An 11,486-nucleotide genomic window follows, 5' to 3' on the forward strand; every position below is an offset into this window, starting at 1 on the left:
AATCTAGGCCAGGTTTTAAGGCTCCAAGTTTGACTTATATAATTTTAATACTACATAATTATGCAATTATGCAATTAGGAGGAATAAGTTTCCACTCCTGTTATAGTCACGGCTCTGAAAATGCTCATTTTTGGAACTCGCGTCTCCTGATGGGAGAATGGTGCCAGCGCTTTATTTAAGAGCATCGTCTGCCTGGTCCCCCTCACCTGCCGCGCGGGCCTGCGCCCCCTCCTGGGGGGGCTCCCCGAGATGGCTGTCAGGCTCTCCCGCCCCGTGGCCCCTGAGCCTCGTGTGCTCACTTGTGGTTGAGAAGAGATTTGCGGGGAGCCAGGCGGCCTGGGTTCGGGTTCAGCTGCTTGGCCGTGAGCCGCAGCCTCGGAGCCTCTGCCTCCCTCCGGCCACGCCCGCCACGGGTGCTCTGAGTCTTCCAGGCTGGCACGTGGTGTTGGATTTCACCCACCAGATGGTGACACCTGCGTCCCTGGGGTCTGTGGGTGGCTCTCGCGGCCCACCCATGCCTTTTGGAGTTAAGCTCCAGCTCCTCTTATGCCCAGTCTGGCCGCCTCCTGCATGGGCATCTGGTGGCCACATGATCACCCCCCCGCCCCCGTCCCTCACCCCTCCTCATAACCACAGGGCAGCATGTTTTCGTGATCCTGGGGTTTCTTCCCTTTCCTCAGGCAACCTCCTCTCCTCCCCTCTTCCTCCCCTCTTCCTCCCCTCTCTCCCTCCTCTCCCTCTCCTCTCCCCCTCCTCTCCCTCCCTCTCCCTCTGCCCCAGCTCCTCCTCCTGCGGGCTATGCCCCTGGCCAGGTCTGGAGTGGTTCTCAAAGACCACTAGTGGCATGGGGCCCCGCAGGGCTCTGAAGACCACACCTTCGTGGGAGTTTGGTCCTCTGTGGAGAGCACTGCAGGGCCGGGGGCCAGATGCATGCACAGAAATGAGAGCCCACTGCGGAGGAAGGGGGCAGACGGAGGGGCCCTGCTGTGAGGGACAGGGGAGGCAGCCTCCGTGGGTGTTCCCCGAGCACACTAGGTTTGTCTGGGCTGGCCTCAGACCACGATCCTCCTATCTCCACCTCCCAAATAGCAGGGATCACAGCTTTCGCATCAGCCAGGCCAGCTGGGAAACCCAGGTCCTCTCTCTCATGCCAGAAATTCCCAGAGTGCATTGCAGTAAAGGTTCTGAAAAGGTCCCGCAGGTTGGGCTGTGTGCATATGCATGTGTGAATGCATGTGTGCACGTGTGCGTGCTCACGCGTGTGTCCCTGATGAAACCCCACAGAGTGTAGGGGACGGCCCTCCGGGACCAGAGGTGCCCTCCCGGCCCGTGTGAACTCTTTGCTGATTTCTTTTTTCAGGAAATCAGAGAGATGGTGGCTCCTGTGTTAAAAAGCTTCCAAGCCGAGGTAAGACCTGAGCCCCTGTGATTCTGGGGTCAGCTCTCCGCTGTCCGGGCCCCACATCCTCCCACTTCTGCAAGGTGACCTGAGGGGCGGGGCTTCTCACTCCCCTGGCCCAGCTGGAGGGAGGCCGGGATCTGGAGTTTCACTGGGTCTGGAGCTGCCTGGCTCCGTCTCAGGGAGCTTCTCCTGGGCCACCCCCAGATCTGGCTCAGACCGGATCAGAGGCCTGACCCCTCTCAGATCTTGGTGGGATGGGTTCAAATCCCACCACTCCCCCAGGCCTCACGTGACCTTGGCTCTGTCTTTTTGCTAGTTAAGTGGAAATAAGAATCTCACGGACTTTCCTGCCCAGGCTGGCTTTGAGCTGTGATTCTCAGATTTCAGCCTCCTTGAGAAGCTAAGATTACAGGCGTGAGCACCTTTGCAGGGCACTGGTGTCCATTGTTGGTCAGCCTTCTTTTTTCTTACCACAGAACTAGTGTGTTTGTTTATTGACACTGCTGCCAACTTGGTTCCTTTGGGTGTGAAGGACTCAGGAGCAGAGAATATCAGCAGTGGGTTTTCCTGGCTTTCCATTTGTAAAAGAAGTTCTGGCTTGTGCTAGGTCAAGGAAGGATGGGCCTCAGTTTCCCTCTGTGGTGGGAGAATGACCAAGCCGATGGGGAGACGTGATCCATGCCAGCACTCACTCGACAGCTTTGAAGGCTGTGTGTCCTGCCCCTGCTGTGTGAGCTTGGGCAGGTCGCTTGCAGTCTCTGTGCCTCAGGTTCCTCCTCTGCGTAGTGGGTGGTTGTTATTCCTCTTCACAGAGTGGAGACAGAAGAAGAGGGAAGCCATGGTAAGGGGGTGTCCGAGTGCCGGCGTGCCCTCCAGCTGTCTCGGCGCTACTCTTCCTGTCTTCAGGGCCCCCCGCCTGGTTCATGCGGCTTCTGCTGTGGCTGGCCTGGTGCCCTCCGTTCCCGGACTCAGGGTTGTTTTTCATTTGTAGTTTTCTGAGTACTGAGGCCGGAACTTAAGAGTCTCACATTACTAGGCAGGTGCCGTACCTCTTAAGCCACGCTCCCAGCCCTTTTTTTGCTTTGGGATGGGGTCTCACTAGCTTTGTCTGGACTGGCCTCATATCACAATCCTCCTATTTCCACCTCCCAAGTAGTGGGGATTACAGGTGTGAGCCTTACTCCTGGCCCCAACTCAGAGCTTTTTATCAGGAAGAGACAGAGGGAGAGAGGGAAGGAGGGAGGGAAAGGAAAAGAAAAGAGGTGCCTTCTGAGGCCGTTGAAGCTTTCAGTAGAAGAGTTGAGTAGCCAAATGCGCACGCAGCGCAGACTCTGGCCTGGGGAAGATTCCAGTCTCAGCCCTGATCCTCCAGCTGTTGTGTGGCCTAATGGGCTTTCCGCAACCTCTCTGAACCTCAGCTCCCTCCCAGGCCACAAAGTGAGGACTTAACAGTACTTTATAGGTCCATGGCAGGTGCTAAGTGCTTGGTACCCAGTTGGTACTCAACAGGTGCACCTTGTTAAATGGTGCTCAGTAAGCACACCTTGCTAGCACTGATGGGAACCACAGAGCCAGAGGCTTCCCCCTAAAACCTGTGCGTCGATGGCACACATCCTGTTAATAGCTGGGGGGTCTTCAGGGAACCCCGCTAATTTTCTTCTGAGGGCCTTCCATCCTCTCTGGAACCTATCAAAAAGACTATGCTTTCTGGAAGGCTGTCCCAAAGCCCTGCTTCCCCCGGGGCGGACCGCCGCAGCCCGGCCAGCTGCGGGCCCCCGGCAGGCGCTCAGCCACAACGCCTCACCATAGAGCCCAAATAGGATTTCCAGTGTATGCATTTACTTACTTACTTATTTTGTGTTGGTCCCGGGGCTTGAACTTAGGGCTTGGGCGCTGTCTCTGAACTCTTTTTGCTGAGGACTGTGGCACTCTACCACTTGGGCCATAGAGCCACTTCCAGCATTTTGGTAATTCATTAGCAGTAAGAGTCTCACAGATGCCAGGTGCCAATGGCTCATGACTGTAATCCTAGCTACTAAGGAGGCTGAGATCTGAGGATCAAGGTTCAAAGTCAGCCCGGGCAGGAAAGTCCATGAGACCCTTCTCCAGTTAACCCCCAGAAAACCAGAAGTGGCGTGGCAGCTCAAAGTGGTAGAGTACTCGCCTTGAGTGGAAGAGCTCAAGGACAGCGCCCAGGCCCCAAGTTCAAGCCCCACAACTGACAGAAGAAGAGAGAGACAGAGACACAGAGACAGAGAGTGTCAGAGTCTCACAGACTTTCCTGCTGGGAGCTGGCTTTGAATCATGAGCCTCAGATCTCAGCCTCCTGAGTAGCTAGGCTTACAGGTGTGAGTTCCTTTTCTCTTTTCTTTTCTGGGTCGTGGGGGACACGATCTGCTGGCCATGGCCAGGCCGCTTCTGTCCCTGCCTCAGTGGCTGAAATCACCATTTGCTGAGCTCCCCGCTTGGTAGATGGGGCCCGGCCCAGGGAGTGGCTTCCGTGGACAGTGCTTCTGGGTGACCGCGGTTTGAGGGTCTTTGCTCATGGAGAAAAGAGCAAAGCAAAAGCCCCGCTAATTACAAAAGTTGCTCCATGAAAGATAATTCAAAGCAATAATTTAGCAAACATAATCAAGCCGCACAGATGGAGTTGTTGATGGATGGATCGCAACATGCAATTAGCCGTTCTCAGAGTTACATATCATTAACCCTCCGAGCACAAAAATTATTTTCTCATTATTAGTTGAAAAGGTAAAATTAAGCTGACTAGACAGTAAAGGGGAAGGGAAAAAACTACAATTAATTACCTTCGTTTATTACAGTCATTATTTTAAACTTATTTTTACTTAGAGGAAGAGAGACATGAAAACATCTAAATTAAAAGTTGGGTGATGGTGGACTTGAAGGTGAGCCTCTGTCTTTCTCCTCTCCCCCTCCCCCTCCCCACCGAGGGCACATAACCTAGGTGCCTATGGCAGATTTCGGCCTTGCCAGCTCTGAGCAGCTGCCTGCCATTCCCACCAAAGTGCCACTAAAGCTGTCATGCCGCATTACAACCAAATTAAGCACCGGTAGCCACCCCCCCCCCCCGTGCCTTATAAAGTAAATTATGAGCGCTCCTGCCCCCAGTTAAGCAGTTATTTGCAGCTGTTCTGGGTATTTCTCATTAGAAATAACATCATCTAAAGAAGGCTATTGATTGATTTTTTTAATCTTGGAATCATGGACGTGAACCACATATTTATATGACATTGCCTTTAACTAGAATTCTCATGCTTTATTTTTATATTATTGATCTTTTTGACATGAATTGCTTTCTGGCCTCGTGTGAGTGTTGTAAGCTTTCCGCCTGTAGAGAAATGGGCCAAGCAGGCTGGGCTGGGAGAGTGATTGCCGGAGCCATGTGGAGGCAGCCATGCCGGCCCGCGGAGGCTGGAGTCTCCACTCTGCTCCGGGCATTTATGAGCCTCTTAGTGGACTGCATTATGGCAGGCCCGGGCACTGGGGGGCGCTGCGGGGTGAGGGTACAATCCATCTCCAGGCCCTGTCTGTCTAGATCTCTGCGCACCGTCTGCCTCCTGGGTGGGGTGGGGAAGGTGGAAGCTACTGGAACAGCAGAGACAGACACAGGCGGAGCACTCGGCCGGCCCTACCACCGGGCAGTGGGTGTTTGTTGGGCATCGGTGTGCATGGTACTGGGCACAAGGATACACATGGATTCCTGTACACCTGGCCTGAGGGTGGGGAATGTCGTGGCCAGGGTCACACAGGCCCAGGTGCGTGTGGCAGCCCTGCCCACTGCTAGCTCCTCTGGGAGCCTCAGCTGCCCCGTCTGTAAAATGGGCTTGAGCCCTCATGCTTTTAAGGATTCTGAAGCCAAATTCCATTATAGAGCAAGTTGCCTGCTGGAGACTACATGAAATCCCCAGGCCTTCGTGGTGATAACTGCGTGGACTTGGGCAGTGGACATGGGCCTGGGTGGCAGTCGTGTGAATCTGGGTGATGGACCTGTGGACCCTGGGCGGTTGCCTGTGGACCTTGGCAGTGGCTGCATGGACCCCAGTGGTGGACCTGAGTGGTGGCCATGTGGATCTAGGCGGTGGCAAAGTAACCAAAAGTCACACAGCTGGTGCTAAGTGGCAGAGACAAGATTCAAACCCTGGCACTCGGGCTCCAGACCCCTGCCTGGTCTGTATTCTTTATTAGGCCCCTACCGTGTTCCAGCCCTCGGGGATTTGGCAGTGACGCATGGGCCAGCCCTTGGTCTGACGTGCACACGCACTCCGGGGACACCTGGAAAAGCAGCTCTATGCACAGACATTCCGCTGCTCTGCCAGGTCACGCGGAGGCCGTGTGGACAGGCTCCTTCGGGTGCACGGCGTGGGGACATGTGACCATGTAACCAGTCAATTATAATAATATTTTTCTCTCCGAATGTTTCCAAAGGGAGGGGGAGTTGGCGTGCTGAGGAATAACCGCGGCTCAGAGGCCGAGCTGCCATTAGTTATTAATTAGGCCATTATGCATTGCACACAGATAATTGCTTTGCTGTGGAGTCACCAAGCGTGAAACGGACCCAGCCCAGAAACGCCATCTATCAATCTGGGAAGCCGCAGCCGCTGCGTCCTCTCACCTTGAGCCGGTGTGCATCTTAGCAGGGAAGGCAAAGAAATGAGTCTACGCAATGGGCAGGAGGGAGCGGGCAGCCCCGCCCGGCCGGGAGACAGCGGCCCAGCCGAGTGTCCATTTGTCTCCTGTTGGGCAGAAATCATCCCGGTGCTCCTCCCTGCCCTTGGTATCTCGGGGGCAGGGGGGGTGGTGTTGGGGGACCCGAAGAAGCCACCTTTCTGTGGGTCTTGCTGTTGCTCCTGGCAGCTGCCAGGGACAAAGTCTGGTATTCCCAGGCCTCAGAGGGGGAGGGAAGGAGACCCCAGCCCCACCCCCGAGTCCCCTGGGGGTCTGCAGAGGGGACAGGGCCGGCCCGAGAGCACAGGGTCCATCTTAACAGAGCCTGGGAGCCAATGGTGGCGCTCGCTGAGATCCCGCGGGTAGCCCAGGACAGTGCTGTCTCTTTGGAGATCAGTCTCACAGACGTTCATGCCTGGGCTGGCTTTGAACCTCAATCCTCAGCCTCCTGAGTGGCTGGGATGACAGGCGTACGCCGCCGGCACCAGGCTGGATGCCACCTTGACCCCTGGCCCTCACCTCAGTCTAGGGGGTCTCCCAGCCAGAGATATAGGGGCCTGGAGGAGCTCGATCAGCTCTGTGTTCCACACCCATGGGTGGGGGGGATTGGGGCCTCGTGGGGGGCTTGGCTGTTTAGAAAAGCAGTTGTCCAGGCTCTGGGGGCCTGAAGTCCAGGCAGCGGGACCAGCATTTACCCCAGTCCCTGGGCACCTGCTCACCACCTGACCGCAAAAGTCTCTCTCTAAGGGGCAGAGTGTACAGGCAAGGTGAGACCAGAGGACGCGGGGGCCCTGGGTCCACGCAGACCCAGCTCGTCCCCACAGATGGCTGCCTGCCAGCTCCAGGTGGCCGCGGATGGAATCGTGGGCCCGGATGGCCAGATCCTCTGATTTCCCCTGAGAAACGAGCAATTTGGAACTCTCCTCGTTTTTAAATACTGGCTTGATATATATGCACATATTTTCATGCCCACAGAACTTTCTGGAGTTATCATTTACATAAGCAAAACGCCCCAGTCTGAAGTAGATGACTTGATGGATCTTGACAGCTGAAATATTTTTAAGATATAAAAGGTCCAAGAAAGGGGGAGCCTGGGACACATCAGCCCCCAGACACGGGGGGGGACAGCCCACGGGCCCCCTTCGCGGGGGACAGCCCACGGGCCCACCCGGCCTCATGGAAGGGGGACTAATCTCAGCAAGATGATACGTTGCTCTCGGCTGAAACCCACACTCATCTCCCTCAGTGGCACAGCTCTAGGGGTGGTTTTTCTGGTGCCAGTGCTGGGACTTGAACTCAGGGCTTCTGCTCTTGTTTGGCTTTTTCACTCAAGGGTGGCACTCTCCCACTTGAGTCACATGTCCACTTACGGCTTTTTATCAGTTAGTTGAAGATAAGAGTTGCTCGGATAAGCTGAGTACCAGTGGCTCAAGCCTGTCATCCTAGCTACTCAAGAGGCTGAGATCTGAGGATCTCGGTTTGAAGCTAGTCTGGACAGAAAAATCCATGAGACTCTCATCTCCAATTAACCACCAAAACAACAGCAACAACAACAACAACAACACCAGAGCTGTGGCTCAAGTGGTAGTGCTAGCCTTGAGCAAAAAAAAGCTCAGGGACAGTGCCCAGACCCTGAGTTCAAACCCCAGAACTGGCTCCAAAAAATAAAAAAATAGGTCTTTCAGATTTTGTTTGCGTGGGCTGGCTTTGAACTTGGATCATCAGATCTCAGCCTCCTGAGTTGCTGGGATTACAGGCATGAGCCACCAGCGCCCAGCAGCTCGGTGGGATTTGATTGATAGTGTCACAAAACACAGCCCCAGAAGAGGTGAGGACATGGGCACCCCTGACTCACCGCAGGGAAGCCGTTCACCTGCTTTGGGAGATAAGGTGGCGTAAACCCCAGCCTTCGTTTCCTGCCACGGCGGCTGGAGGGTTAACCCAAAGACCCCTCCCACCTGCCTTTTCCACCCGGCCTCAGACTCTGGGCTGCATTCACCAGAAGCCCGCCCTTTTGGGGTGCATTTGGAGGGTCAGATGGATTCCTTCTCATGAAAAGTCTTTGTACGCTATAAAAAGCTGTAGATTAAAATTGGAAGGTATTATGATTGTAATTTTATGCAGTGGGGGGTGGTTTTTGGAGGCTCCATGGCTCGTCCCTCACGGCAGAGGTGGCTAGAAGGTGACACGTGCGGCCCGGGCCACCTCTGGCCACAGCAGCAAGGACAGCGCGGGCTCCCCTGCCCGGCGCTTCGTGCACGTCGGCACAGAGCCACACTCGGGGTACCCCCCAGCACCCCAAAGCAGCAGCGGTGGCTTCCCGGTGCCATAATCTATTGTCCAGCCTCCTCCTCTAGCTCACCCTCCCCCCCCCTCCCGCGTGGCAGGAAGCAGGGCCTGGCCTGGCCTGGCCTCCCGGCCTCCGCCCTTCATCCTGTCCATCGGTGGCTGCTTTCTTCCTCTCGTTTTTTCCCCTAGTATCCCAAAGCAAAATTTGTTTGTAAGGCACGAAAGAAAGCCTCCCGTGCCTTGTATGCCGGAGCCCTCGGAAGTGCAGGAAATTGTGTATTCACTGCAAAAGAAAAAAAAGCCCTGGCTTATACAATTTTAACAATAGAAAAAAATGATCTTTGTGCTTCAGTGCGTGGCTACTTAGAGGAACACAGGCGGCGCATTCAGGTGGCTGCGGAATTACAAATGAGCGGTGGCCTTTGTTTTCAGTGACAAGCAATTTAAATGCGATCTTATAAGAAGGCTGGGAGATTCCCCCCCCCACACACACACACCTCAGGAGATGGGAAGGGGAGAGAGGGAGGGAGGGAGGGAGGATAAATAAAGGAAGCAAGCTTTCTTCTTCAACTACTGATGCTCGATCTGAGTTGCCCAGGCCAGAGGTGAGAAGTTATACTTTCATCTGATAATTCTACAATCAGCAGTTTGTGATCGGGCGTAATTATAGCATCACTAACAGCAGACCTGCAGTCTCTGTGGGGCATGTGGTGTTTTGGGGGGCTTCTCCCCCCACGTGGTGTCTCGGGGTGTCTGATGCGGGTGTATCTGGGGCCTGAATTTTATCACAGAAGAAGGGGTTCCTCACGCCAGCCTTCGAAAACACTTTGCTGAGCACATTATTATTAACTTATTTGTGTGTGCGCGCACACGCTCGTGTGCACGTGTGTGCATGTGCGCATGCATGCCAGTCCTGGGGCTTGAACTCAGGGCCTGGGTGCTGTGCCTGAGACTTTTTGCCCAAGGCTGGCGCTCTACCACTTGAGCCACAGCTCCTCTTCCTGCTCTTTGGTGGTTCATTGGAGATGAGATTTTCCCGAATTTTGGTAGTCATGTTCTTCAAAAGTACAGATTACCTCTGTGCCTCTGCTCATGTGAAATACTTATTAAAATGAAGTCTAGAAAACAGGAGAAAGTGGAGATTATATCTTATCACTCAGAGGTGTAATCCATAGTTTCAAAAAGCAGAGTGGGTGATTGCAGAACCTCTTTTCCTGTTCTGAAATCCACTGTGTTTCACACTCACAGTCGATCCACTTATTGACAGCCCACTGTTTGCCCATTCCTGGGCTTAGCACTGTCTGCACTCCCTTTAATCCCAACACCAGGCCTGGGAGGTGGGTCCCACTGTCTACACACATGCCATTTTTGTAGCCAAGGATGCCAAAGATCAGAGAGGATGGGTGACTTTCCTGAGGTCACCCAGCCTGGGCACGGGGCTCCCCCACACTGCAGCCCGGCGCTACACCCCGCCTTGCCCCCCATGGGTGACTTGTGCCCCCACGGCGACACACATGACACTTTCTCTTGTTTCCAAAGGTGGTGGCTCTCAGTAAGAGGAGTCAGGAGGCGGAGGCGGCTTTTCTGAGTGTTTACAAGCAGTTAATTGAAGCGCCAGGTAAGAAACACGGGGCTCCGAGTTGGTGTAGTGCTTCGTGGCCAGAGCCTGGGCTGCCTGGGCTCGGGGGTGCGGCCAGGTCCCCGGGCCAGGGGGTTTGTCTGTCCAGCGTGATGTCCGTGGCGCCCTCTGCCTCCCTCAGAGGAGAACCTGGCCAGTATCCCACCGGGTCTTTCCTGCTATGCCCTCTCCTGGGCGCAAGCATCGGCCCCAGTGCTCTGCCAGCAGGGGGCGACGGAGAGGCCGCACCCACCCTGCCTGCAGAGTGACAGAGCCAACCCCACCTTGATGCCGAGAGAAGGCATGAAGCACATAGCCGCACTGACAGACACAGGCAGGCAGACAGGCGGGCAGGCAGCCACAGTCTGCTAAGACTGCTCACACTAGCCAGGGCAAATGTTCATCAGCGGCGGGGTGGCTTTCAGATACGTAGCACCGCCATCAGTGGAATATTATTCAGACGTGAAAAGGAATGAAGCGCCCACATGTGTTAAACTACAGAGAGAAGACAGTGCTTTGTGAGAGCAGTCACCGATGCCCCATTCCTCTTGATGCCATGTAAAAGAAATGTCTAGAACAGTGTACCTGTGACAAGCCATGGGGACCGGCGGAGACAGGGTTGCCTGGGGTGGGGACGGGGACAGGAAGTGACTGCTTAGTGGATGTGGAGTTTTATTTTTTGACAATAAAAATGTTCTGGAACTAGACCATCGAGATTGTAGAGCCTCAGGGGTATTGAATGGCCCTGAAATGGTGTGTGTGTGTGCGCACGCGCGCGTGCACACGCACATACACATGCTCATGCGCCAGTGTGTGCCAGTCCAGGGGCTTGAACTCAGAGCCTAGGCGCTGTCTCTGAGCTTTTGTGCTCAAGGCTAGCACTCTACCACTTGAACCACAGCTTCACTTCTGGTTAAGTGGAGTTGAGAGTCTCATGGACTTTTTCCTGCCTGGGCTGGCCTTGAACTGTGAGCCTCGGATCTCAGCGTCCTGAGTCGCTGGGACCTGGCGCTCGGTTGAATTGTGGATTTTTAAGTGCTGCTTTTGCGCGACGTAAGCACCGTCTTGGCTGAGGAGGGCGTGTGTGGCGGGGGGAGGGCGTGCTGTGGCGTTGGGCCCGCTGCAGGCGTGGGGCTCCATTGGGGTCACGGGTACAGCCAGGCACTGGTGGCTCATGCCTATAATCCCAGCCACTCTGGAAGCTGAGATGTGAGGATCGTAGTTCAAAGCCAGCCTGGTCAGAAAAGTCCCTGAGACTTGTATCTCCAATAAACTATAGAAAAAAAAGGAAGTGATGCTGTGGCTCAAGTGGTAGAGCGCTAGCCTTGAGCACAAAGAGGCTCAGGGACAGTGTACAGGCCCTGAGTTCAAACCCTAGGACCAGCGCGCGTGCGCACACACACACACACACACACACACACACACACACGTGTTCAAAGAGCCAAACATCTCTGTAATCCCAGATACCAGAGGCTGAGATGAGAAGATTGA

At 54.9% G+C, this 11,486-nt stretch overlaps 1 protein-coding gene across 1 annotated transcript in view; it reads left to right on the forward strand.

Moving 5' to 3' along the window:
- The first annotated feature begins 1,360 nt into the window (after positions 1-1,360).
- Cux2 (cut-like homeobox 2) overlaps positions 1,361-11,486 on the forward strand; it is a 45,243-nt gene continuing 35,117 nt past the window's right edge. Inside the window, exons 1-2 of the mRNA XM_013023090.1 lie at positions 1,361-1,408; positions 9,917-9,995. Of these exons, the coding sequence (XP_012878544.1) occupies positions 1,373-1,408; positions 9,917-9,995 (115 nt within the window). The 5' untranslated portion in view covers positions 1,361-1,372. The remainder of the gene's footprint in view (positions 1,409-9,916; positions 9,996-11,486) is intronic.

Source organism: Dipodomys ordii, unplaced genomic scaffold, assembly GCF_000151885.1.
Source record: "Dipodomys ordii isolate 6190 unplaced genomic scaffold, Dord_2.0 Scaffold66, whole genome shotgun sequence".
NCBI classification, from domain to species: domain Eukaryota; kingdom Metazoa; phylum Chordata; class Mammalia; order Rodentia; family Heteromyidae; genus Dipodomys; species Dipodomys ordii.